This window comes from Giraffa tippelskirchi, chromosome 14 (genome assembly GCF_054371585.1).
Source record: "Giraffa tippelskirchi isolate mGirTip1 chromosome 14, T2T-mGirTip1v1.2.pri, whole genome shotgun sequence".
NCBI classification, from domain to species: domain Eukaryota; kingdom Metazoa; phylum Chordata; class Mammalia; order Artiodactyla; family Giraffidae; genus Giraffa; species Giraffa tippelskirchi.
This window is the reverse complement of record NC_137288.1, coordinates 45,399,088-45,424,393: the sequence shown is the minus strand read 5'-3', so window position 1 is coordinate 45,424,393 and position 25,306 is coordinate 45,399,088. Positions and strand designations below refer to the sequence as shown.

The window sequence follows — 25,306 nt, the reverse complement described above, 5'->3', positions numbered from 1 at the left end:
AAACCTGAATGCAGGTCAGGAAGCAACAGTTAGAGCTGTACATGGAACAACAGACTGGCTCCAAATAGGAAAAGGAGTACATCAAGGCTGTATATTGTCACCCTGCTTATTTAACTTATATGCAGAGTACATCATGAGAAACGCTGGGCTGGAGGAAGCACAAGCTGGAATCAAGATTGCTGGGAGAAATATCAGTAACCTCAGATATGCAGATGACACCACCCTTATGGCAGAAAGTGAAGAAGAACTAAAGAGCCTCTTGATGAAAGTGAAAGAGGAGAGTGAAAAAGTTGGCTTGAGCTCAACATTCAGAAAACTAAGATCATGGCATCCGGTCCCATTACTTCATGGGAAATAGATGGGAAAACAGTGGAAACAGTGGCTGACTTTATTTTTATGAACTCCAAAATCACTGCAGATGGTGATTGCAGCCATGAAATTAAAAGACACTTACTCCTTGGAAGGAAAGTTATGACCAACCTAGATAGCATATTAAAAAGCAGAGACATTACTTTGCCAACAAAGGTCCGTCTAGTCAAGGCTGTGGTTTTTCCAGTAGTCATGTATGGATGTGAGAGTTGGACTATAAAGAAAGCTGAGCGCCGAAGAATTGATGCTTGTGAACTGTGGTGTTGGAGAAGACTCTTGAGAGCCCCTTGGACTGCAAGGAGATCCATCCAGTCCATCCCAATGGAGATTAATCCTGGGTGTTCATTGGTAGGACTGATGTTGAAGCTGAAACTCCAATACTTTGGCCACCTGATGTGAAGAGCTGACTCATTTGAAAAGACCCTGATGCTGGGAAAGATTGAGGGAAGGAGGAGAGGGGGACGACAGAGGATGAGATGGTTGGATGGCATCACCAACTCAGTGGACATGGGTTTGGGTGGACTCCGGGAGTTGGTGATGGACAGGAAGGCCTGGTGTGCTGTGGTTCATCGGGTCGCAAAGGGTCGGACATGACTGAGTGACTGAACTGAACTTACGTAGTTAGGAGAGAAACATGTTGGAGTGGAGAAGAAGAAGGTGAATTCCAGAAGCTGGACTCTTAGACACTTGTTCTGGCTCAGTGTTAGTAGCAGATGGTGCAGACCTTCCTTTCAGAAAAGTGAGGTGTGGTGGGAGATGGGTGGGCGAAGGGGAGAGAGATTAAGACTAATCATTTGGCTGTACATGAGTGATGGTACATCTTTTTCAAAAAAATATTCATTTCTTTATTTGACTGCATTGGGTATTAGTTATGGCATGTAGGATCTTTAGTTGTGGTATGTTAGTTGCGGCATGTGGAATCTAGTTCCCTGACCGGGCATTGAATCCAGACCTCCTGCATTGGGAGTGTGGAGTCGTAGTTATTAGACCACCAGGAAGTTCCAGTTTTGGTCATCTTAAATCTGCTGATATACAATTCAAGCTGGGAAACAGAGAAAAGTTAGTAAAAATAGTTCTAATTTTTTGAAGTCTCTAAAAATAAATTTTGGGGGCCAGCTAGAGTTTAGAATTTCAGATCAAAAGGATTTTGCAAAAAAGTAAAAAAAGGATAAAAGTCACATCTTAGGGGAAAAAAACAACAACCCGGGTTTATGGGGCTGATTCTATAATAATAGTAATGCGGATACTTGAACAGTAGCGTATGTCAACAGGCAGGGCATTTAAAAAGTCTGTAGTTTGTTGTGTGAAAAATGTTTGCAGTGGTTTTTCTGTACTTAAGGTTCATTAAACAAGATTTTATATACTTGTTACTGCTCAGACCTTAAGTTTTGGTGTTTGAGAGCTCTGTGATTCAGGGATCCTGTCTTGTCCTGTTCCCCACTGTCTCTCCAGTGCTTAGGATGAAGCCTGGAACAGAATAGATGCTCTGAAACTGTTGAATGAAAGGATGGCAGAGTGAAGATACAGTTGATGTTAATATAAATGTTACTACTAGGGTCCCTGGCCTCCTTAATCAATAGAAATTGATCAGAGGCCAGACAGGCAAGTCCGGCAAAACTTTATGGGGGCTCCTGCGGTAGCAGCTGGGAAGTGAGAACCAACAGTTTCCTTTGCTCACTCCCTGGGGGAGGTGGGGAGCGAGCTTGTTCCTTATTTGTGTGGAGGGCAGCAGACACACTGGGCTGGACCCCTGGGTCAGGAAGATCCTCTGGAGGAGGAAATGGCAACCCTCTCCAGTATTCTTGCCTGAAAAAACTCCCATGGACAGAGGAGCCTGGCGGGCTACAGTCCATGGGGTCACAAAGAATCAGACAGAACTGAGCGACTGAACATGTAAGGGTGTGTCCAGAGTCTGAGTCAGGTCGGAGGGGTGGTTTAGGTGGTCTGCCCACCACTTAGGTGGTGGTGTGTGCCTCCAGGGCAGGAGTGGGGGGAATGCACTGTACCTTGCTTTTGCTCCAAGCTCTTTAACAGTGGCAGTTGGGTTTTTTGGTCTTTTTGTATCTTTTATCCAGGATATGCCCTAACTGAGCATGCATGAAGTTATTTTTAGTCCCATATAGTTTCTTTGTATTTTGTCACTCAAGGAGAGGTGTGTCCAGGTGCAAGCATTGCAGATTTGCAGCAAATGGTCCACATGTGCACATCCCAGCCTGACCCTAAAGAGCAGATAAGAAAATATACAAATTAATTCTATTCTGATGAAAAGTAACTACAATCGAAATATGTCACAGTTTGTGCTTTAATTTAATTTCAAAAAAATATTTATTTGGCCGCACCGGGTCTTAGTTGCAGCATATGGGATCTAGTTCCTTGAGCAGGTATTGAACCTGGGCTCCCTACATTGGGAGTACATAGTTCTAACTGCTGGACCATCAGGGAAGTCCCTGTGCTTTAATTTTAAATGTTTACTTACCCAAGAAATGTAAAGACTTTATTACTGGCAGCCCTCAGTATCTCTGGGTTTCAAATCCACAGATTCAACCAACTGTGGGTTGAAAATACTCGGGAGAAAAAAAATTTAGAAAGTTCTCCGAAGCAAAACTTTAATTTGCCCTATGCTGGCAACTATTTGCATAGTATTTACATTGTATTAATATTAAGTGTTATCTGGAAGTGATTTAAAGTACTTGGGAGAAAGTGCATGCATTATTTGCAAATATATACCATTTTATATCAAGGACTTGAACATCTGCAGATTTAGGTATCTGTGGGATTCCTGGAACCAGTCCTTCCTGGATTCCAAGGGAGGACAGAGTTTACTGACCTCTGATAGAGATGATGATAAAATGGAAGTGGAAGGCTGTGTTGAAAATATAACCTTGTGTTTGGTTTAGCTTAACATGAGCACTGTGCTTACAATGAATGAAGTGCATGTATTTACCAAACATATGATCTTTAAAAAAAATTTATTTTTGTTTGAAGGATAATTGCTTTACAGTATTGTGTTGGTTTCTACCAAACATCAACATGAATCAGCCATAGGTTTACAGAGATCTAGGTTGTTACAGAGACCCAGTTTGAGTTCCCTGACTCATACAGCAAATTCCCATTGGCTATATATTTTACATATGATAATGTATGTTTCCATGTTACTTTCTCCATGTTACATCCCATGATCTTTTTTCTTTTTTTAATTTCTGGCCACACTACACAGCTTTCGGGATCTTAGTTCCCCCACCAGGGGTTAAACCCATGCCCCCTGCAGTGGAAGCATAGGGTGACCACTGGCACAGGTGCCTCCAAAGTTGCTTCAGTCGTGTCTTTGGGACTCCGTGGACTGTAGTCCATCAGGCTTCTCTGTCCATGGGATTCTCCAGGCAAGAATACTGGAGTGGGTTGCCATTTTCTCGTCCAGATCTTCCCAACCCAAGGTTTGATCCTGAGTCTCTTAAGTCTCCTGCATTGGCAGGCGGCTTCTTTCCACTAGCGCTACCTGGGAAGCAAGCCCCAGTTATCACTGGACCACCAGGGAATTCCCAGCAAACATATGATCCTGATTTTGTACATTGACAGTTCAACGTATCTTTTATATGTTCTTTCAATGCACTTAGATTTAACGTGAATGGTAATGATAGAGAAGTACGCACACCTGAGTTATGGCTAAGTGTGAGCATGCTTACCACAAACAATCCCAGTTTGTGTGTATGTAACTTGGACTTACAGTCATAAACAGGAAAACTTCACTAAGGCTCTGTTTATAGACCTATTGTGAAAGAGAGCCTTTTGTTAAGTTCAACAAGGGCCCTTTCCTTTGTGAAACTTATGTGAAAATTTGGGGACATCTAAGACATTTACTGAGTCCATTGATATGTTTCTAACAGTTACTAATAGAGTTATTTCAAAACTTCAGACCAATGATTATGGTCAGTGCTTGAAGGACAAATGATCTTTTTTAAAACAGGATTTTCCTAATAGCTGTTGTGTGTTTGTAGACAGTAGCCAAAGTTTAGCAGTGAAAGTTTATGTGCAAGTCATTTTAAGGAAACCTGAGTGTTTTCCTTCGGAGCCACATTCACTCACTAGCAAAGAAGCATCCGAACGTGTCTTCTCAGCAATTTAAATTTGTTACTCAAAACATCACAGATTACTGGGGCTCATGGACCTTCAGGGTGAAGTTAGAACTGGAAATGTCCAGTCCTTGAATTGCAAGATCTTACTTCATGCTCTTCTGTGGCGTTGAGAGTGTGGATCATTTAATCTGAGAAAATCATAGGGAAAGGAGAGGACCAAAGGTTATTAATTTCAGCCCCTTACTTATAAGAGCCCTGTACCTAAACCATTACAGAAAGATAGCTGTGTGTTTTACATCTTTAGTGTACATATGAATGTGAAAGGTACCCATCTTCTTTGCATCTTTTCGTAAAAGTAGATTGGAGCATGTAAGTCATTTTTAACAGCTTTAGTGAGGCATAATTTAAATACCATAACATATATCCATTTAAAGTGTGAATTCAATAATTTTCAGTAAGTTTAAGAGTTGTGCAACTATCACTAGAGTCTAGTTTTAGAACATATATATATTTTATAAAGTCCATTCTGCTACTTTCTGCTTTTAATTGGTAAGTCTAATCCGTTCATATTCAAAGGACATTTTTGAATGAAGCGATTTCTGCCATTTTGCTATTTGTTTTCTATATGTCATGTATTTTTTAGTTCCTCAGTTTCTCCGTTACTGCTTTCTTTTGTGTTTAATTTTTCTAATGTACCATTTTTATTTCCTCTTCATCTGTTGTTCTGTAAGTTTATTTTTTGATCGCGCCACGTGACTTGTGGGATCTTAGTTCCCCAACCAGGGATCAAACCCACACCACTACAGTGGAAGCTGGAGTCTTAACTGCTGGACTGACAAGGAAGTCCCCTGTAAATTTTTGGAAGTTATTTTCTTAGTGCTTACTCTGAGGATTACAGTTAACATCCTAAATCTATAACAGTCCAATTTGAAATGATAGCAACTTAGTTTTCAACAGCATCTAAAACTTGGCTCCTATACAGGTCTGTCCTCCACTTTTATCATGTTATTGTCACAAATTACATCTTTACACATTGTTGCCCCTCAAGATAAAAATATAATCATTGTTCTATTCATTTGTCTTTTAAATCACACAGGAAAAAAAGAGTTACAAACCAAAATTGCAATAATGCTGGCTTTTGTATTTACCTATGTAAATGGCTACCTGTACTTGTGTGCTGTATTTCTTTGTATGGCTTTGCGTTACTGTCTAATGTCCTTTATTTCAACTCGAAGGACTCCTTTTAACATTTCTTGTAGGGCAGGTCTACCTACTAGCAGCAAACTCCTTCAGCTTTTATTTGGGGATGCCTTAATTTCTCCCTCATTTTTGAAGACTAATTTTATAGAATTCTTAACTGACAATTTAATTTTCTTCCGGCACTGTGTAATCTGTGATCTGGCTTCCATGGTTTCCAATGAAAAATAAGTTGTTAATCTTATTGAGGATCCATTGTGTGGGATGAATTGCTCCTCTCTTGCTGTTTTCAAAATTTTCTGTCTTTGACAGTTTGATTATAATGTGTCTTGGTGTGGAGCTTTCTGTAGATGGTTGGCCTTTTTATGGTCCATTTTTCTTTCTTTTTTCTTTTTTAGATATTTATCTATTTATTTGGCTGCATCAGGTCTTAGTTGTGGTGCGAGGGCTTAATTGCCCTGAAGCATGTGGAATCCTCTTGGACCAGGGATGGAACCTGTGTCAGCACCCCTGGGCCATCAGGGAAGTCCCATAGCCCAATTTTCTTAAAAGACCAGGGAAGCTCCTATGAGGGAAAATAAAATGTCACCTCACTGTACATATTCACAAACTACTCTCACTTAGAGATGAAGAACTCTGACTCTACAATCTTGTAGACATGAGTTTGAATTCTTACTCTTGCAGCTCTCTGACCCTGGAAAATTGCAAAATCTGTTTTCTCATCTATAAGACTAATAATAGTGTATCTCACAGGTTTGCTGGAGGATAAAAGCACTTATTTTGTTTCCTGGCACATAGTCAGTGCTCAGTAAATATGTTTTTCCATAGAGTGAAAAAATTCTTAGATAAGACTTCTGAAGTGGTAAGCTACAAAAATGATTTGTCACAATAGTCATTTAAAATTTTTGAGTGAAAAGTTCTTTTAATAATGGAATGTACAGCGCATTATACACTGAACACATTTGGCATGCTGAATAATCCACAGGCATAAAGACTTTTATAGCCTTCTACAGAGTAATCATGTTAAATTGTTTTGGTAATGAATTGATGCTTTTGAACTGTGGTGTTGGAGAAGACTCTTGAGAGTCCCTTGGACTGCAAGGTGATCCAACTAGTCCATCCTAAAGGAAATCAATCTTGAATATTCATTGGAAGGACTGATGCTGAAACTGAAACTACAATACTTTGGCCACCTGATGTAAAGAACTGACTCATTTGAAAAGACCCTGATGCTGGGAAAGATTGAGGGTAGGAGGAAAAGGGGATGACAGAGGATGAGTTGGCTGGATGGCATTACCGACTCAGTGGACGTGAGTTTGAGTAGGTTCCTGGAGTTGGTGGTGGACAGGGAAGCCTGGAGTGCTGCAGTCCATGGGGTCGCAGAGTCGGACACACTGAGCAACTGAACTGAAATGAATGGAACTGAATGTGTTAATAACTGTTCAGATATTATTTATTTATGTAGGGTTTTTATTTTTAATTTTTAAATAATTTTATTTATGTATTTACTTTTGACTGCACTGGGTCTTCGTTGCTGCAGGGACTTTTCTCTACTCGTGGTGAGCAGGGTCTGCTTTCTAGTTGCAGTGCTTAGGCTTCTCACTGCAGTGGCTTCTCTTGTTGCAGAGCACAGGCTCTAGGGCATGCAGGCTTCAGTAGCTGCGGCACATGGGCTCAGTAGTTGTGGCTCTTGGGCTCTAGAGCACAGATTCAGTAGTTGTGGCACAGAGGCTTAGTTGCTCTGGGGCACATGGGATCTTCCCAGATTGGGGATCGAACCTGTGTCTCCTGCACTGGCAAGTGGGTTCTTTACCACTGAACCACCAGGGAAGCTCAGGACTTTACTTTTTTATGTGCCTTCTGGTACCATGAGATGTTCTAGGGTCACTTTTAATTTTCTTTGCCCCAGTGTTGAAACTAACTAGAGAGCTAACCAGAGAGCTCTGTTGTTTTAAATTAATAAGGTATGTAGAAACCAAGTTCTGGATATGCGCTCGTTGTTACTGGTGTGTCATTGCTTCTAGACCCTTTCAGTGGACAGAGCTAGGAGTTACGTATACATCTGTTAATTCTTGTATACACACACCTCATATATACACACATTTCTTTTTTATCAACTGAAGTAACATTTTGGGGGAGGTATTAATTTTTTAAGGTGAATTTTGGTAGCACTAGGGCTTCCCTGGTAGCTCAGGTGGTAAAGAATCTGCCTGCAATGCAGGAGACCCAGGTTCAGTGCCTGGGTTGGGAAGATCCCCTGGAGAAGGAAATGCCAACCCACTCCAGTATTCTTGCCTGGAGAATTCCATGGACAGAGAAGCCTGGCAGGCTGCCGTCCATGGAGTCGCAAGGAGTTGGACACAACTGAGTGACTAACACTTGGTGGCACTAATACATTCTTCTAGACCATAAATTTATTTCCTGTTGTGATTTGAGCTTTCATGAAACCTTCGTTAACTTTTGCTCAACATTCTGGAACAATTTGACTAGTGAGGAAAAAATTTATTAAATGGTACCTCTGACCTATTGACTAAGTGGTTTTAGTCAGTAGAACTGCCTGGTTTCTGCTGTATGCGTAAGCTCCTAGCCAAGGGGGCTGAAAATCCAGCCTGGGCAAGGCTGTATCTGTTGAGAGTCAGGGAGCCTTTTTATGCTTCTCAAAAAAGAGTTGTTTGCATGAGCTAGCAGATCCTTGATTAGATCCCTCCTGCCAGCAGGGTGGAACCTGCTCTGGAGAAAGCTAACTCACTGAGTCCCATGTGTCCTGCCAGTTTCTCAAATGTCATAAGCGTATCGTATTCTCGCAGTCGTTTTCCCACCTTGTGCGTAGTTGCTCAGTTGTGTCCGACTCTTTGTGAGCCCATGGACTATATAGTCCTCCAGGCTCCTCTGTCCATGGGGATTCTCCAGGCCAGAATACTGGAGTGGGTAGCCTATCCCTTCTCCAGGGGAACTTCCTGACCCAGGGATTGAACCGGGGTCTCCTGCATTGCAGGTGGATTCTTTACCAGCTGAGCTGCCAGGGAAGCCCCCTTCCCATCCTAGATGCTTAGAAAATACATGTGGAAGTAAGAAATGAATATTAGCTTGAGAGCAGTATGGGTTTTAATTAGATTTTCAATGCATATCTTAACCGTGGGATATAGAAGTAATTCCCCATTACTTTCATGTTGCCCTGTATACTGTGTACAGGAGTAATACCAAATAAGGTGGAGCGGGCAGAATGGCGAACAAAGGTAACAGTCTAGCCTCCCTTCCGCGCCTCCCCCCCCCCCCCATCCCCCACCCCATTCCTCCAGGTCATCTTGAGCACCAGACTGGGCTCCCCATGCTACATGACAGCTTCTCACCAGCCATCCATCTTGCTCCTCTCTTTTCGTGCAGAGCATTAATTACCACTTACCGACACCTGGCACTGTTCTACAGCACCTTTTACAAACTGACTTCTTAATCCTCACAATTCATGAAGGAGGGACTCTTGGCATGCTCATTGTCTCAATGAGGACACTGAAGCACACAGGAGTTAAGTGATTTGTTCAAGGTCATGCAGCTAGTAGGTAGTAAAGCCAGGTCCTCTGGCTGCAGAGTTCATGCTCTTCATTTCTTTTTTTAAAAATTAAAAAAAAAAATTACAATGTTGTGTTGGTTTCTGCTGTACAACAATGCAAATCAACCTTGATCCATTGCCTCCGTGTCTCCCTCCCCAACCCCATCCCATTCCTCCAGGTCATCACGGGGCACCAGACTGGGCTCCCCATACTACTCGACAACCTCACCAGCCATGCAGCTTAACACCTGACAGTGTATATATGTTCTTGCTACTTTCACCATTGGTTCCGTTCTTTCCCTCACCCCACTGTGTCCACAGGTCCATTCTCTACATCTGCGTCTCCATTCCTTCCCTACAAATAGGTTCTTCAATACCATTTTTCTAGTTTCCATCTGTATATGTGAATATACTCTATTTGTTTTTCTCTTTCTGACTTACTTCACTCTGTATAACAAGCTCTAGGTTCCTCCGCCTCACAGAGTTCATGTCCTTACCTGCCATGCTGTGCTCCTGCTGCCAAGCCAACTGTTCTTCCCTCAGAGCCCCAGCCAAGCTCTGTGCCACCTTGCTAAAACTCCATTCATCACCTTGAAGCCATTGATTGTCATGTCTGTATCCTTCTTAAATCATGAGCTTCCTGAGGGTGGGGTCACACTTTCCTGCTATTTGTTTTCCCTGCGGCAGCTTATCATGGACACTTCGTAGAAACGTTCAAAGGGCACCCCCGTCATAGAATTATCCTGCTGGAGCAACACCTTGATGGAAGTGCTGTTTGACAAAAACAAAAACAAACAAAAAAAAACCTGACTTTAAACAACCTGCCTTTGGAGGACAGGTATGGCCCCGGTGTGTTGAATTTCAAAGTAGGGGTGCCTAATGCAGTGGCTGAGCCCGATGGCTAGGGCTGGGCCACCGGCAGCTGGAAGGGGCAAAGGAGGATCCTTCCTCTACAGACTTCAGAGGGAACGGACTTTGCAGGTGCCTTGATTTCAGACTTTCAGCCTCCAGAGCCATTAGACGACAACTTTCTGTTGTTCTAAGCCAGTGTGTGGTACTCTGTTACGACAGCTCGTGTTAGTCCTTTGGGGCTGCTTAACAAAAAAATAGATTGGATAGCTTCTAAAGACCATAAATTTATTCCTCATGGTTCTGGAGGCTGAGAGATCCAAGGTCAAGTGTGGGCAGATTCAGTGTTGTGTGAGGACCCACCTTGGCTCCTGGCTATTTTATCACTGTCCTCACAAGGTGGGAGGGGTGAAGGATTTCCTCAGGGCCTCTTCTTTAAGGGCACTAATCCCACTTGTGTACTTGAAACCTTCATCCTGATACCATCTTCTAGTGAGTTCAGTTTAGTTCAGTCGCTCAGTCGTGTCCGACCCCATGAATCGAAGCACGCCAGGCCTCCCTGTCCATCACCAACTCCTAATTTGGAGTTTACCCAAACTCATGTCCATTGAGTTGGTGATGCCATCCAGCCATCTCATCCTCTGTCGTCCCCTTCTCCTCCTGCCCCCAATCCTTCCCAGCATCAGGGTCTTTTCCAGTGAGTCAACTCTTCGCATGAGGTGGCCAAAGTATTGGAGTTTCAGCTTCAACATCAGTCCTTCCAGTGAACACCCAGGACTGATCTCCTTTAGGATGGACTGGCTGGATCTCCTTGCAGTCCAAGGGACTCTCAAAAGTCGTCTCCAACACCACAGTTCAAAAGCATCAATTCTTTGGCACTCAGCTTTCTTCAACGTCCAACTCTCACATCCATACATGACTTCTATACTGGCCTTGGAGTACAGAATGAAGCAGGGCAAAGGCTAATAGGGTTTTGCCAAGAGAACGCACTGGTCATAGCAAACACCATCTTCCAACAACACAAGAGAAGACTCTACACATGGACATCACCAGATGGTCAACACTGAAATCAGATTGATTATATTCTTTGCAGCCAAAGACGGAGAAGCTCTATACAGTCAGCAAAAATAAGACCGGGAGCCGAATGTGGCTTGGATCATGAACTCCTTATTGCCAAATTCACACTTAAATTGAAGAAAGTAGGGAAAACCACTAGACCATTCAGGTATGGCCTAAATCAAATCCCTTATGATTATACAGTGGAAGTGAGAAATAGATTTAAGGGACTAGATCTGATAGACAGAGTGCCTGATGAACCATGGATGGAGGTTCATGACATTGTACAGGAGACAGGGATCAAGACCATCCCCAAGAAAAAGAAATGCAAAAAAGCAAAATGGCTGTCTGAGGAGGCCTTACAAATAGCTGTGAAAAGAAGAGAAGTGAAAAGCAAAGGAGAAAAGGAAAGGTGTTCTCATTTGAATGCAGAGTTCCAAAGAATAGCAAGGAGAGATAAGAAAGCCTTCTTCAGCGATCAATGCAAAGAAATAGAGGACAACAACAGAATGGGAAAGACTAGAGATCTCTTCAAGAAAATTAGAGATACCAAGGGAACATTTCATGCAAATATGGGCTCGATAAAGGACAGAAATGGTATGGACCTAACAGAAGCAGAAGATATTAAGAAGAGATGGTAAGAATACAAAGAAGAACTGTACAAAAAAAATCTTCATGCCCAGATAATCACGATGGTGTGATCACTCACCAAGAGCCAGACATCCTGGAATGTGAAGTCAAGTGAGCCTTAGGAGGTATCACTATGAACAAGGCTAGTGGAGGTGATGGAATTCCAGTTGAGCTATTTCAAATCCTGAAAGATGATGCTGTGAAAGTGCTGTACTCAATATGCCAGCAAATTTGGAAAACTCAGCAGTGGCCACAGGACTGGAAAAGGTCAATTTTCATTCCAATCCCAAAGAAAGGCAATGCCAAAGAATGCTAAAACTACCACACAATTGCACTCATCTCACACGCTAGTAAAGTAATGCTCAAAATTTTCCAAGCCAGGCTTCAGCAATATGTGAACTGTGAACTTCCAGATGTTCAAGCTCGTTTTAGAAAAGGCAGAGGAACCAGAGATGAAATTGCCAACATCTGCTGGATCATCGAAAAAGCAAGAGAGTTCCAGAAAAACATCTATTTCTGCTTTATTGACTATGCCAAAGCCTTTGACTGTGTGGATCACAATCAACTGGAAAATTCTGAAAGAGATGTGAATACCAGACCACCTGACCTGCCTCTTGAGAAACCTGTATGCAGGTCAGGAAGCAACAGTTAGAACTGGGCATTGAACAACAGGCTGGCTCCAAATAGGAAAAGGAGTACATCAAGGCTATATATTGTCACCCTGCTTATTTAATTTATATGCAGAGTACATCATGAGAAACGCTGGGCTGGAGGAAGCACAAGCTGGAATCAAGATTGCCGGGAGAAATATCAATAACCTCAGATATGCAGATGACACCACCCTTATGGCAGAAAGTGAAGAGGAGCTAAAAAGCCTGTTGATGAAAGTGAAAGAGGAGAGTGAAAAAGTTGGCTTAAAGCTCAACATTCAGAAAACTAAGATCATGGTATCCGGTCCCATCACTTCATGGGAAATAGATGGGGAAACAGTAGAAACAGTGTCAGACTTTATTTTGGGGGCTCCAAAATCACTGCTGATGGTGAGTGCAGGCATGAAATTAAAAGACACTCCTTGGAAGCAAAGTTATAACCAACTCAGATAGCATATTAAAAAGTAGAGACATTACTTTGCCAATAAAGGTCCGTCTAGTCTAGTGGGTTATATCTTAACATATGAAATGGGTGGGGATGGGGCACAAATACTCAATCCCTGGCAGTAACTTCAGCTTTCAACCAGATAACCAGCCTCTCAATCAGTCAGCAGTGTTTGTTGACCAGCGTGTGAGTTATCTGTGTGTTGGAGGGTGGAGGATGCAGGCATTGCGTAGGGCTCTCAGGTGGTTCTAGGGTCTCTGCTTTTTGAGACTTTGCAGTCTGATAACTCAAAATTAGTCCCTAAACAGAATAAGGAGGGCTCTCGATTGAACAAATATTTAGGGATCACCCACATGGAGAGTAATCCTTAAATATGAAGATAATTTCAGCGGGACATAAAGTGAGGATTGCTTAACACAGGTTGGGTGGTGGAAGTTTGGGGACCCTGGATCCCTTATCACACGGAGTCAGTGTTCTGGAGGAGTCCTTCACTAGTCAGGGTCCTGGAGGTAGTGTCAGGAAAAGGATGAGGTGGGGTTGTGAAATGAAAGGCCCAGTTCACCGTGTCCTGGGATTGGCTCTGCAGAGACTAAATATGATTGAAGGTTTGTGTGCACGAAAGACATTGGTGGCAGAGATTTTATGCAAGGAATTTGGGTGACTGATAAAATTTTAAAAGCGTGAACAAAAGAGTTGAGGGCATTGGGACAATGAGAAAATAAAGAGTAAAGAGTGTATTTATTTCATAAGGACATTAATAACTGAAATGGAATTGAGAGGGAAGCACTTGGTTGACAGACTGAATCAGATCAAGGTCAGACTCTCTTCTGAAGACACTATCTGGCCCTTAGCAGCTCAGTAGTTGGTGGCTGGATGAACAAATTATCAGAGAGACCCGCTTTCATAAATATAGGTTTTGGGATGAAGCTCTAAAGAGGAAGTGCTTCGGGTTTGGGGCATTATGTGGACAAACTTAAGTGTGGCCTGGCCCACCTCAGAAACCTGGGTTTGTTTGTAAGCAGGCCACTTACCTGAAACCACAGGTACCAAGTGACCCTTTATTGCCAGTGAAATGCCAACACTAAGTATAGGGAACAAGAGAATAGAGGGAGAAGCAGAAGGAAGAAGATTTTATGGAAACTGTTAAAAAGATGGGTTTTACTTGGGCACTGTTGGTGGGAATGTAAATTGATGCAGCCACTATGAGAAATAGTATGGAGGTTTCTCAAAAAACTAAAAACAGAACTACCATGCATGCGTGCATGCTGTCTCTTCAGTCGTGTTCGACTCTTTGCAACCCTGTAGCCGGCTAGGCTCCCCTGTCTGTGGGATTCTCCAGGCAAGAATACTGGAGTGGCTTGTCATTCGTTTCTTCAGGGGATCTTCCTAACCCAATGGTCAAACCTCTGTCTCTTATGTCTCCTGCATTGGCAGGTAGGTTCTTTACCCCCGAACCACATGGGAAGCCCTAGAACTACCATATGACTCGGCAATTCCACTGCTGCGTATATATCCAAAAAACCCAAAAGCACTAGTTTGGAAACATATCTGCACTGCCGTGTTTATAACCACATTATTTACAGTTGCCAAGATATGGAAGCGACCTAAGTGTTGATCAATAGATGAATGGAGAAACACCCCAGTGATTCCAGTGGCGGTGTGATCACTGTGGACAGCACCTCATTGAATCCTCGTGATCACTGCATAAGGTTGGTGGTGTTAGCCCATTTAAACAAAGAGAAAATGGAACCCGAAGGAGACTCAGCAGTTTGATTAACATTTTGAAGCTGTGACTGGTGGAGGCTGGATTTGAACCTCCGTCGTTCTATGGCAAAATGCACCTATTTCAGACAAATTGAAAGAGGAAAAAAAATCTCTGGAATTTGTCCTAAGTGGACATAGATTTTGAGTAATTGGTGAATGTTTTGCAGATATTTGCCTTAAAAAAATACATAAATGGAAGCAACCTGGAACCCCCCCCTTTTTTTTCCATCTCTCGAATCCCTTCCTCCAGGAACCCAGCACGCTAGCAGGCAAAGCTCCCCCTCCCAGTGGGGTGAAACCTGTGACCCGCAGAGCTGGGTGCTCTCCTGTGCTCTGTGATTGCCCTTCACCCCACTCTGTGAAGATGTTTAGGTGCTCAGGAAATTGACAAGACACTTGTCTTACTTGTAGGTAGCCTGCCCACGAGCTTTGTGCCTCTCAGAAAGGAGAATGTTCTGAACAAGCTTTGGTGAAGGAGCAACCCCAGGTTTGGAAGGGGTGCTCTCCAGAATGTTCTCTGCATCAGGGCTCCAGCTGGCTGGGGTCTGGTCACTTGAGACCCTGCCTTGAAGGCACGTAACTTCAGGAGCCTCGGAGGGGTGTTCATGGCAGCAGGAACGTGATGATCGTGTACCGGGGCCGTCGATGGATGCCTGTGGTTAGATCTTGCCATGTTTTTTGTGCTGCCTGCGGGGCGGGCAGCTGAGACTGTCAGACGGGGTGTTCTCCTCAGCTAGGGCTCTTCCCACACAGCTGCTTGTGGGCAGGTGTTTGGAAAATCACATAATTGCGATTCCAGTTTGGTCTCACGCTCCATCCAAATCCAAGATGGGGATCTCTGATGCAGCTTCTAGGGCCGTCAGGGTAGGATGGACGGCATTCGGAGCTGGATTCACACACGGGTCCTGGTTCCTGCAGGTCCTAGCTGTGTGGTTCGACCCCCTTCACCTCTGTGAGCCTTCACTACTGTGTCTTTAAGAGTTTTTTTTTTAATTTATTTTTTAATTGGAGGAATATTGCTTTACAATGTTGTGTTAGTTTCTGCTGTACAACAGTGCGAATCAGCCATAATTATACATGTCCCCTCTCTCTTGAGCTTACCTCACCTCTCCCCACCCCACCCCTCTAGGTCATCACAGAGCACTGGGCTGAGCTCCCTGTGTTTTACAGCTGGTTGCCACTAGTTATCTGTTTTACACATGATAGTGTATATATGTCAATACCACTTTCTCCATTCGTCCCACCTTCTCCTTCCCCCACTGTGTCCACAAATTCGTGCTCTACATCTGTGTCTCCATTCCTTAAAAAGCTAGGAATAAATCTACCATATGACCCAGCAGTCCCACTACTGGACATATACCTTGGGTCCTTAAGTTCTGGAGACTTTGATGCAAGCCTGAGAGTGTGGTGAAGATTTAGCAGGATAAAGCATGGTGTATCTCTCCTGGCACCCATGCCTCCCCCTGCCCAGTGCTCCCTTTATCAGAGCACCTGCTGGTGACATGTTGTGTTTGAGTTACTTCTCTTCTCTCCCACTGAATTTCTGCTAGAGCAGGGTCCAACTTTTGTTTGTTCCTTTGTTTTTACCCTAGCATCCAACACAGCGCTCCACACATTGGAAGCGATCTGGAAAAGTTGAAGAATGAATGATTGTTCAAACAAGAAAAGAGAAGTCGTCTTAGGGAGTGGTGCTGTAATCAGCCTCTAGTTTCTGAGAACAAGACAGTGTTTGGGCTGTGAATTCAATTGCACAGACTTATATGTAAGAGGGTTTTTTAAAAAAAAAAATCGATTCATTTTTAATTGAAGGATAATTGCTTTACAATATTGGTAAGAGGTTTTTGAATAAGCAGAATGACTAAAAATGTGAGCAACTAGGAAAGACTAATTTTTTTCCTGTCTTTCTAAAAATGTGTAGGTCACTCCTTGAGCCTCTGGGTGAACACTGGCATGTCCTCTGGGGCCCTCCAGTGTGGATCTCAACTCTCTTTGTTGTTTATTTGTACAGTTTTGTCTCCTTCCCTTCCAGCCTGTTCTATTTGCTATTTCCCACAGGACTAGGCTAATAACAGCCTTGACACAGTTCAGAGGGTGAGTCCTTTGTCTTGTTCATCTTTCAGTATTCTCACCTCTGTCTGAAGCAGCTTCTGATTCTGCATAGATGGTCTGTACAGGTTTGTTGCCTGAATGATTGAATAACTGAACACAAAGATGTAAAGAATTCTTTGTTCTCTCTCTGTCCCCCTCTTCTCTGAGTTTTTGTCCTTTTATTTATTTATAGTTATTTAAGAATATTTGACCTCAGGCACAGAATTGCATTATGGATTGTTCACAACCCTCAGTTTATGACATGCTTTCATCATTGGTCCTTGCATGATCAGCCTTAATGTGTATGTGGGTGGATGGGTTTTAAATAGTAAAATATGAGACTTCCCTGGTGGTCCAGCAGTTAAGACTCTGTGCTTGTACTGAGGTGACTTGAGTTCAATCCCTGGTTGGGCAACTAAGATTCCCATATGCTGCATGGCCGAAAAAAATGAAAGTATAGTTGATTGTATTAAAATGTTTCAGGTGAACAGCAAAGTGATTGCATTGTGTGCATACGTTGTTGCTGTTCAGTCGCTAAGTTGTGTCCAACTCTGCCACTCCATGGACTGCAGCATGCCAGGCTTCCTTGTCCTTCACCATCTCCCAGAGTTTGCTCAAATTCATGTCCATTGAGTTGGTGATGCCATCCAACCATCTCATCCTCTGTCACCCTCTTCTTCTCCTGCCCTCAATCTTGCCCAGCATCAGGGTCTTTTCCAATGAGTCGGCTCATCACATCAGGTGGCCAAAGTATCAGAGCTTCAGCACCAGTCCTTCTAATGAATATTCAGGACTGATTTCCTTTAGAATTGACTGGTTTATCTCCTTGCTGTCCAAGAGACTCTTAGGAATCTTCTCCAACACTACAATTCGAAAGCATCAGTTCTTCAGTGCTCAGCCTTCTTTATGGTCCAACTCTCACAACCATACATGACTACTGGAAATACTATAGTTTGGCTATATGTATCTTTGTCAGCAAAGTGATATCTGTGCTTTTAATATGGTGTCTAGGTTTGTCATAGCTTTTCTTCCCAAGGAACAAGCATGTGCATACATACATAAATGTATATATTCTTTTTTCAGATTCTTTTCCATTATATGTTATTACAAGATATTGAATACAGTTCCCTGTATTCTACAGTACGTCTTTGTTGTTTATCTATTTCATATACAAGTAGTATGTATCTGTTAATCCCAAATTTCCAGTTTCTCCTTCTCCCCCTTCCCCTTTGTTAACCTTAAGCTTGTTTTCTATGTCTGTAAATCTGTTTCTGTTTTGTGAATTAGTTCATTTGTAGCATTGGTTTAGATTTCATATATAAGTGATACCATATGATATTTGTCTATCTGACTTCTTCACTTAGTATGATAATCTCTAGGTCCATCCATGTTGCTGCAAGTGGCATTATTTCATTTTTATGGCTGAGTAATATTTCACTATATATATATACATACATACATACATACATACCACATCTTCTTTATTCATTAGTCTGTTGATGGACCCAATGTTCTTAATTTTAATGTAGTCAGATCTGTCTCTTTTTTTGTGTCAGTGCTCTCTGAATCTTGTTTAAGCACTCTTTCCTTGTTCTAAGTTCTAAAAAGTATTCACCTTTTATTTTCCACTAAGAGATTTAAAGCTTTTATTTCTAATGTTATGTTCTTAATTCATCTATAACAACACAAAAAGCATCATCTCAAGACTTCCCTGGCAGTCCAGTGGTTAGGACGTTGCCTTCTAATGTAGGGGGTGTGGGTTCTATCCCTGGCTGAGGAACTAAGATCCCACATGCCTTGTGGCCAAAAGAGATGCTGCTGCTGCTGCGTCAGTTGTGTCTGACTCTGTGCGACCCCATAGACGGCAGCCCACCAGGCTCCTCCATCCATGGGGTTTCCCAGGCAAGAGTACTGGAGTGGGGTGCCATTGCCTTCTCCAGCCAAAAGAGATAAATGTAGATTATAAGCATCTACATCCCTGGAAGAGATTTGTTTGTATCATGTTTTCTTATAAACTTCAAGGAGAAATAATTTAATTCCTTTACCAAGTAATTAAACTGGTAAAATGACTTCTAGGGAGAAAATGGGAAAAATAAAAATCACTGAAGGGAAAAATACTCGTAAATGTTAAGATGTCCTAGCTTAAACAGTTGTTAATTATACTGTTTTAGGGCTTCCCAAATGGCTCAGTGGGTAAAGAATCTGCCTGCAATGCAGGAGAGCAGGAGACTTGGGTTAATTCCCTGAGCTGGGAAGATCCCCTGGAGGATGACTTGGCAACCCACTCCAGTATTCTTGCCTGGAGAATCTCATGGACAGAGGAGCCTGGCAGGCTACAGTCCATGGGGGTCACAAAGAGTTGGACACAACTGAGCAACTGAGCACAGCGCAGATGCTTTTTATTAATAACATTTTGTAGAAAGAACTCAAATTTATTTTTGGAAAACCCTGAGATGCTTATTCCTTTATTGGGCTTCTGTGACATGCTGGGCTGAAGTGATGTGAGGAAAAGCAAGTCACAAGGCCTCTGACCTCATGAACTGATGGGACTGCCCACCCCATGGTGCTGCTTCTGGGTTACAGAATTCTCTTCATGTAGGGTCAAAAGATAAAGTTGTATGTAATTTATCATCACATATGAAAGAACCCTCTGTAACACATTTGATGAACGCATTTGGTCATGCATTTGGCTTCACTCCAGAATAAAATTTATCCTTGAACGTTGAAAAGTTAATTTCCAAGATGTTCATCTAGGGCAGAGCTACTCTTTTAACGCAGCACATTTCTGGAGAAGCTGTGAGTCTCAGTTTGCTTCTCTGTATGTGGACTTCCCTGGTGGGTCAGCGGTAAAGAATACGTCTGCCAATGCAGGAGACACAGATTTGGTCCCTGGGTTGGGAAGATCCTCTGGAGAAGGAAATGGCAATCTATTCCAGCATTCTTGCCTGGGAAATCCCAAGGACAGAGGAGCCTGGCTGGCTACCGTCCTTGGGGTCTCAAGAGTCCATCACAACTTAGTAACTAAACAACAGCAACAACAACAACAACAACAACTCCTCTTATGTAGTGGTTATGCTCTAAGATCATTTAATTGAGGAGCAAGATCATTTAATTGAGGAGCAAAGCATTTCAGTATGTGAAGTCCACTGCTGGGTAAGCATGAGGCTTTGAACAAGTTGAAATATACTCAATATATAAAGGCCTATGATTAGCTTTTTAGGTGGTACATGCTTAGTTGCTTGGTCGTGTCCAACTCTTTGGGACCCCATGGACGGTAGCCCTCCAGGCTCCTCTGTCCTTGGGATTCTCTAGGCAAGAATACTGGAGTGGGTTGCCATTTCCTTCTCCAGGGGATCTTCCTGACCCAGAGATTGAACCCAGGTCTTCTGCATTGCTGGTGGATTCTTTACCATCTGAGCTATAATGGCACTAAAATTATTCATTTCAGAAACAAAACAAGATAGAATCAAGAAAATCTGCTTACTAAAAAAGAGTAATTCAGTAAGAAGATGAGATGATATCAGTAGAATCAGAATTCAGTAGAGATGATAATATGAAATGAATAACCACTCCAGGTAAAACTGAATTCCCATTTACCTACTAAATGAACTGCCAGCTTCCACAGTCTAGCCACATCTCTGCCACTTACCTTTCAAGCGTTGCCTTCCATATGCTCTTGTTTAAATGGGCCAGCTGGTCTCTGTGTCTTTGCTGGTGCTGGTTCCTCTGCCTGGAACACCTTCCTGATTGGCTGCTCACTGCCACTTACCAGCGTCCTCTCCATCCTCACAGGCAGCTTAAATCCCACCTCTTCCACCCAGCCTTTCCTGAGCTCGTGGAATATCTAGCACCTTAGGCCCTGGGCTCTATGCTCTTGCCACACCTACCCTCTTGTATTTACTTATATGCTTATCACCTCCACTGGGGCTGTGAGCAGGACTCCTCTTTGTATCCCAGGGCCTGACACGCACCTTGCAGAGGAGGATGTGAAGAGTTGAAACGGATTTGCTGAAGGAGAACATCATCGCAGCCCAAGCACACCAGGCTCTTCTTAAAGTGTCACACAGGACAAGAAAAACGCAGCTGTAACGGATGGAAGATAAATATAATGTGTATCCTAGAAACACGATAAACAGAGGTCTAAGCAGACGATACAGTTTAAGATGAAATGAAAAAGAGAAAGCCTTACTACCGTCTTCTGACAATATTATGATAAACTTCAACAGTTGACATGTCTAAGCTGTATAAAGCGTCTTTGTTTTGATTACCTTTGACTAAACTGATAAGAAAAAATTACTTAAAAATTAAAAAACAATTTTTTTTTCCCAGGGGCAGTTCTGTGACTACTGCAATTCTGAGGACCCCAGGAAAGCACACCCTGTCACCAATGCAATTGATGGATCGGAGCGTTGGTGGCAAAGCCCTCCCCTCTCATCAGGGACTCGGTACAACCAAGTCAATGTCACCCTGGACCTGGGCCAAGTGAGTTGTGCTTTCCTCTGGAATGGGGAAAATTAGCTTGGATCATTGTTTCTGTGGTTATTGCTTTTTAAAATTAATTTTTATTGGCATATAGTTGATTTACAATGTTGTGTTAGTTTCTGCTGTATAGCAAGACGAATCAGCCATATATCCCTGTATACATATATCCCTGTGATTATTTCTGAAATAATGATTATTTTAAAAACAAGCTTCAGTTTCAGTTTGCTAATACTATGAAGCCCTTTACTTTAATATTTGGATCCCTCAACACCCAGCACAGTGCCTGTCACAGTGCAAACACCCATACCTGTCTATTAAATGAGTTAAAAAAAATTGTAAGTAGTATCATTGACAAAAGTATTTTTTATTATTATTTTTGACTTGGTAAAGTACACATAATGTGAAATTTAGCATCTTAGCCATTTCTAAGTGTACAGTTCAGTAGTGTTAAATAGGTTCACAGTGTTGTGAAAACAATATTCAACACTTTTTTATTTTGGAAAACTGGTACTCTGTACTCATTAAAAACTACTTTCTGTCTCTGTGAGTTTGATTGCCCTTGGTACCTCATATAAGTGGAATCACACCGTATTTGTCCTTTGGTGATTGATGTATTTCGCTTAGCAGAATGTCTTCAGGGTTCATCCGTGATGCAGCATGTGTCAAAATTTCTTTTCTTTTAAAGGCTGAATAATATTCCATTGTATGGATATCACATTTTGTTTATTTATTCATCCACCAGTGGTCACTTAGGTTGCTTTCACCTTTATGCTTTATGCTTTCACCTTTATTGTGAATAATGCTATGAACATGGGTATGGCAAAGATAACTTTATAGCATTCTCTTTCCTGGAAATCTCAACTCTGTGAGCAATATCTACCATAGTTTTTGATCTTGTTTGGCCATCTGGTCCATGAGGGAATCTGATTAAGACCTGTCCTCCTGTGAGAGGCTAAGATGGTCCTAGGATGCTTCATGCCCCTCTTCTTTGAGTGTGGGCAGCTCTATAAATATGGTGGATGTCACTTCCATGATAAGGTGGTATCATATGACAAGAGATGAAGGGATATTGCAGATGTATTTAAGATCCCAAGTCAGTTGCTCAAAAGGAAGACTATCCTGGGGACCTCTTCTAACTAGGGGAGCTCTTAAAAAGGACTGGGCCCTATCCCAAAGAAGAGATTTGAAACATGAGAAGTTTTCTTGCTGATCTTGAAGGAAAAGCTTCCTGTGGTGATGGCCACATGGCAGAGATCTAAGAGTGGGTTTTAGAAATGGAGAGAGGCCCTAGCCAACAACCAGCAAGAAAAGCAGGAACCTCAGTCCTGCAACCATAAGGATCTAGATTCTGCCAACAACATGTGCAAACTTTAAGTATTTTCAGACATTTAATTGACACCTTGATGGCAGCCTTGACCCTGAGCAGAGAACCTGGTCCCACCGTGCCCAGATCCCTGATGTAAAGAACTACAAGATAATAAATGGTGTTGTTTTAAGTCACTGAGTTTGCAGTAATTTGTTAAGCATGAGTAGAATTTGCCTTCCAGTGCAGGGAGTGCAGGTTTTATCCCTGGTCAGGGAGCTAAGATCTCACATACCTTAATGCCAGAAAACCAAAAAACCAAATCATAAAACAGAAGCAATATTGTAACAAATTCAGTAAAAACTTAAAAAGGAACTGCATCCCAAAGACTAGAAATTGAATGATACTGAGATTTCTTCCAATGAGTGTATTATATTCAGTTTCATGATAGAAGGGGTCTCCACCTCTTTTGCCCAAAAGTTTTGTTAAATCAGGCCTCTCCTGAGAATATTTTCCATCATCAATTTGCATCAGAAATAATTCAGGGAGATCTGGCATGGTTTGAAAGACTCTATAACCCCAGTTTCAACTATGAATTAGTCTTATCCTTCTAGCACTAACTCAGTAGAGATTTTGCATATAATGACTAGGATTTGCCTATCATACCACTTTTTAAACTGAGGATTTCTGTAGTTAGCTGGGAATTTTAACCCATTAAATGATGTTTACTGAACATACCAGTGCCTTCTGGATTTGCTCTTTTCCCCTAAAGGCTTTTTTTAAACCTACCTTTTAAAAGTACCCTTTTGATGTATTGAAAAATCCCTAATTAAGACAGATGAATTAATAAAACACCAACATAGAGATAATTTAGTAATTTTCAGGTTGCTGACAGACATGAGCCATGGCCAACATCTTCATGTAGATGATGCCCACCCACCTCCTTCCTGGCTGGGAGGCTGCTCTGTAGGTGGCTGAGAGTGTGGGTCCTGGGGTCAACCCACCCTAGTTCATGTTCTGGTATGCTGCTTACTTACTGTGTGACCCTGAGCAACAAATTTAACTGCTCTCTGCTTCAGTTTTCACATTTATAAAGTGAAATGATACTAGTGCTCACTTCATAGGATTGCTGTGAGGTTTGAATGAGTTGACTGCTTCATTTTTAAACCTCTTCAGGCCAGTGGTTTTTAAGTAAGTTTTCATTTAATAAAGTCAATTTCAATAAACACATTATTAAAATAGACTGACTCCTAACTTCTGCTCCTCTGCAAAGTACTGTGATAATCCTGTAGAAAATACTCTAGAAAAGTCTAGAAACAGGAAAAGCAATATACATCATGTCAGACTGAGAATGTTTCTTCCCTCTTGTGTTGGAGCAATACGTAGTAAGCATGTTTTATCTTTTGGTTCACATCTTATGCCTTATCCGTAGGATCTATATTTTCTCCTTTTTGCTGAAATTAACCATGAAAGTGGCACCGAGAGGTTAGATTTCATAATTGAATTGTGACCTATGGAGTTAAGATTTAGGAAATGCAAATCTTGATTTTTAAAATTTTTTAAAATTTATTTTTAAATTGAAGTATAGTTGATTTACAATATTGTCTTAATTACTGCTATATAGCAAAGTGATTCAGTTATACATATATACATTCTTTTTAAAATATTCTTTTCCATTATGCTTTATCACAGGATATTAAATATAGTTCCCTGTGCTATACAGTAGGACCTTGTTGTTTATCTATCCTATATATACTTTTTCTAAAAAAGATTTTTAAAAAGTTATTTATTTAATTATTTTTGTCTGTGCTGGGTCTTCGTTGCTACGAGGGCTTTTCTCTAGTTGCAGCAAGGAGGGGCTACTCTCTAGGTGTGGTCCATGGGCTTCTCATTGCTGTGGCTTCTCTTGTTGCAGAGCACAGGCTCTAGAGTGCGGGGGCTTCAGTGATTGCAGCTCCTGGGCTCTGGAGCCCAGGTTCAATAGTTGTGGCGCGCGGGCTTAGTGGCTTGACGGCATGTGAGATCTTCCCGCACCAAGGGTCAAACTTGTGTCTCCTGCATTAGCAGGTGGCTTCTTTACTCCCAAGCCACCAAGGAAGCCCCATCCTATGTATACTTGTTTGCATCTGCTAATCCCAAACTCTGAATCCATTCCTGCCCACCCCCTCTCCCTTGGTTATAAGTGATACCATATGGTGTTGGTCTTTCTCTTTCTGACTTAAGAAAGTGCAAATCTTGATGCCTCATTGGGAAATAAAATACAGGCCATGAACTTGTTATTACCAAACCACTTTTTTCCCAGCCACCGAGACCTTGAATTTGATTTTGCTGTGCTGTAGTGACAGCTTATGTTGTCATGTTGCCTTTTGGATTACTTGGCGATTTTCATTGTTGTTTTTTTTTTTTGGCCAACACAGTTTGACAAGTAAAACCATTGCCTTCAAGGCTCGATCTTGAAGGGCAATTTCCTTCCTTGCAAAGTGTCAAATGTAGGAAGTTTCTGCAATTCATTGGAGGCAGTGGCATTTTCTGGGGCTGTTCAAGTTCATTAGATTATATAGAATTCATCAGTTTCGGGGTATAGAGTAGAACAGGATACCTTACTGGAAACTTTCATATTGTCTGGCCAAGTATAATGAGTTTATTTTGACATTCAAAGCAAAATACGATGTCCAGTTTTTAAAAAGGATATATTTGGAATATAGGGACACTTGTTTCTTCCTGGACTCCTGGTGGAACATGACCTCTGGCCATCACCCCCTGTGAGATAGGCAGGTGTAGCCATGGGCTTGAGTTGTGCTCCTTGATTTCCTTCAGAATCAGAACGAATCTTACTTTGCCAGACTCCCTGTA

The 25,306-nt window shown here is 42.1% G+C and overlaps 1 protein-coding gene across 5 annotated transcripts in view; it reads left to right on the top strand.

Moving 5' to 3' along the window:
* LAMA3 (laminin subunit alpha 3) overlaps positions 1 to 25,306 on the top strand; it is a 257,192-nt gene that overhangs the window by 5,179 nt on the left and 226,707 nt on the right. For all 5 annotated transcript variants that reach the window (XM_081563208.1, XM_081563206.1, XM_081563204.1 and 2 more), the window contains exon 2: positions 20,998 to 21,150. In XM_081563208.1, the coding sequence (XP_081419334.1) occupies positions 20,998 to 21,150 (153 nt within the window). The remainder of the gene's footprint in view (positions 1 to 20,997; positions 21,151 to 25,306) is intronic.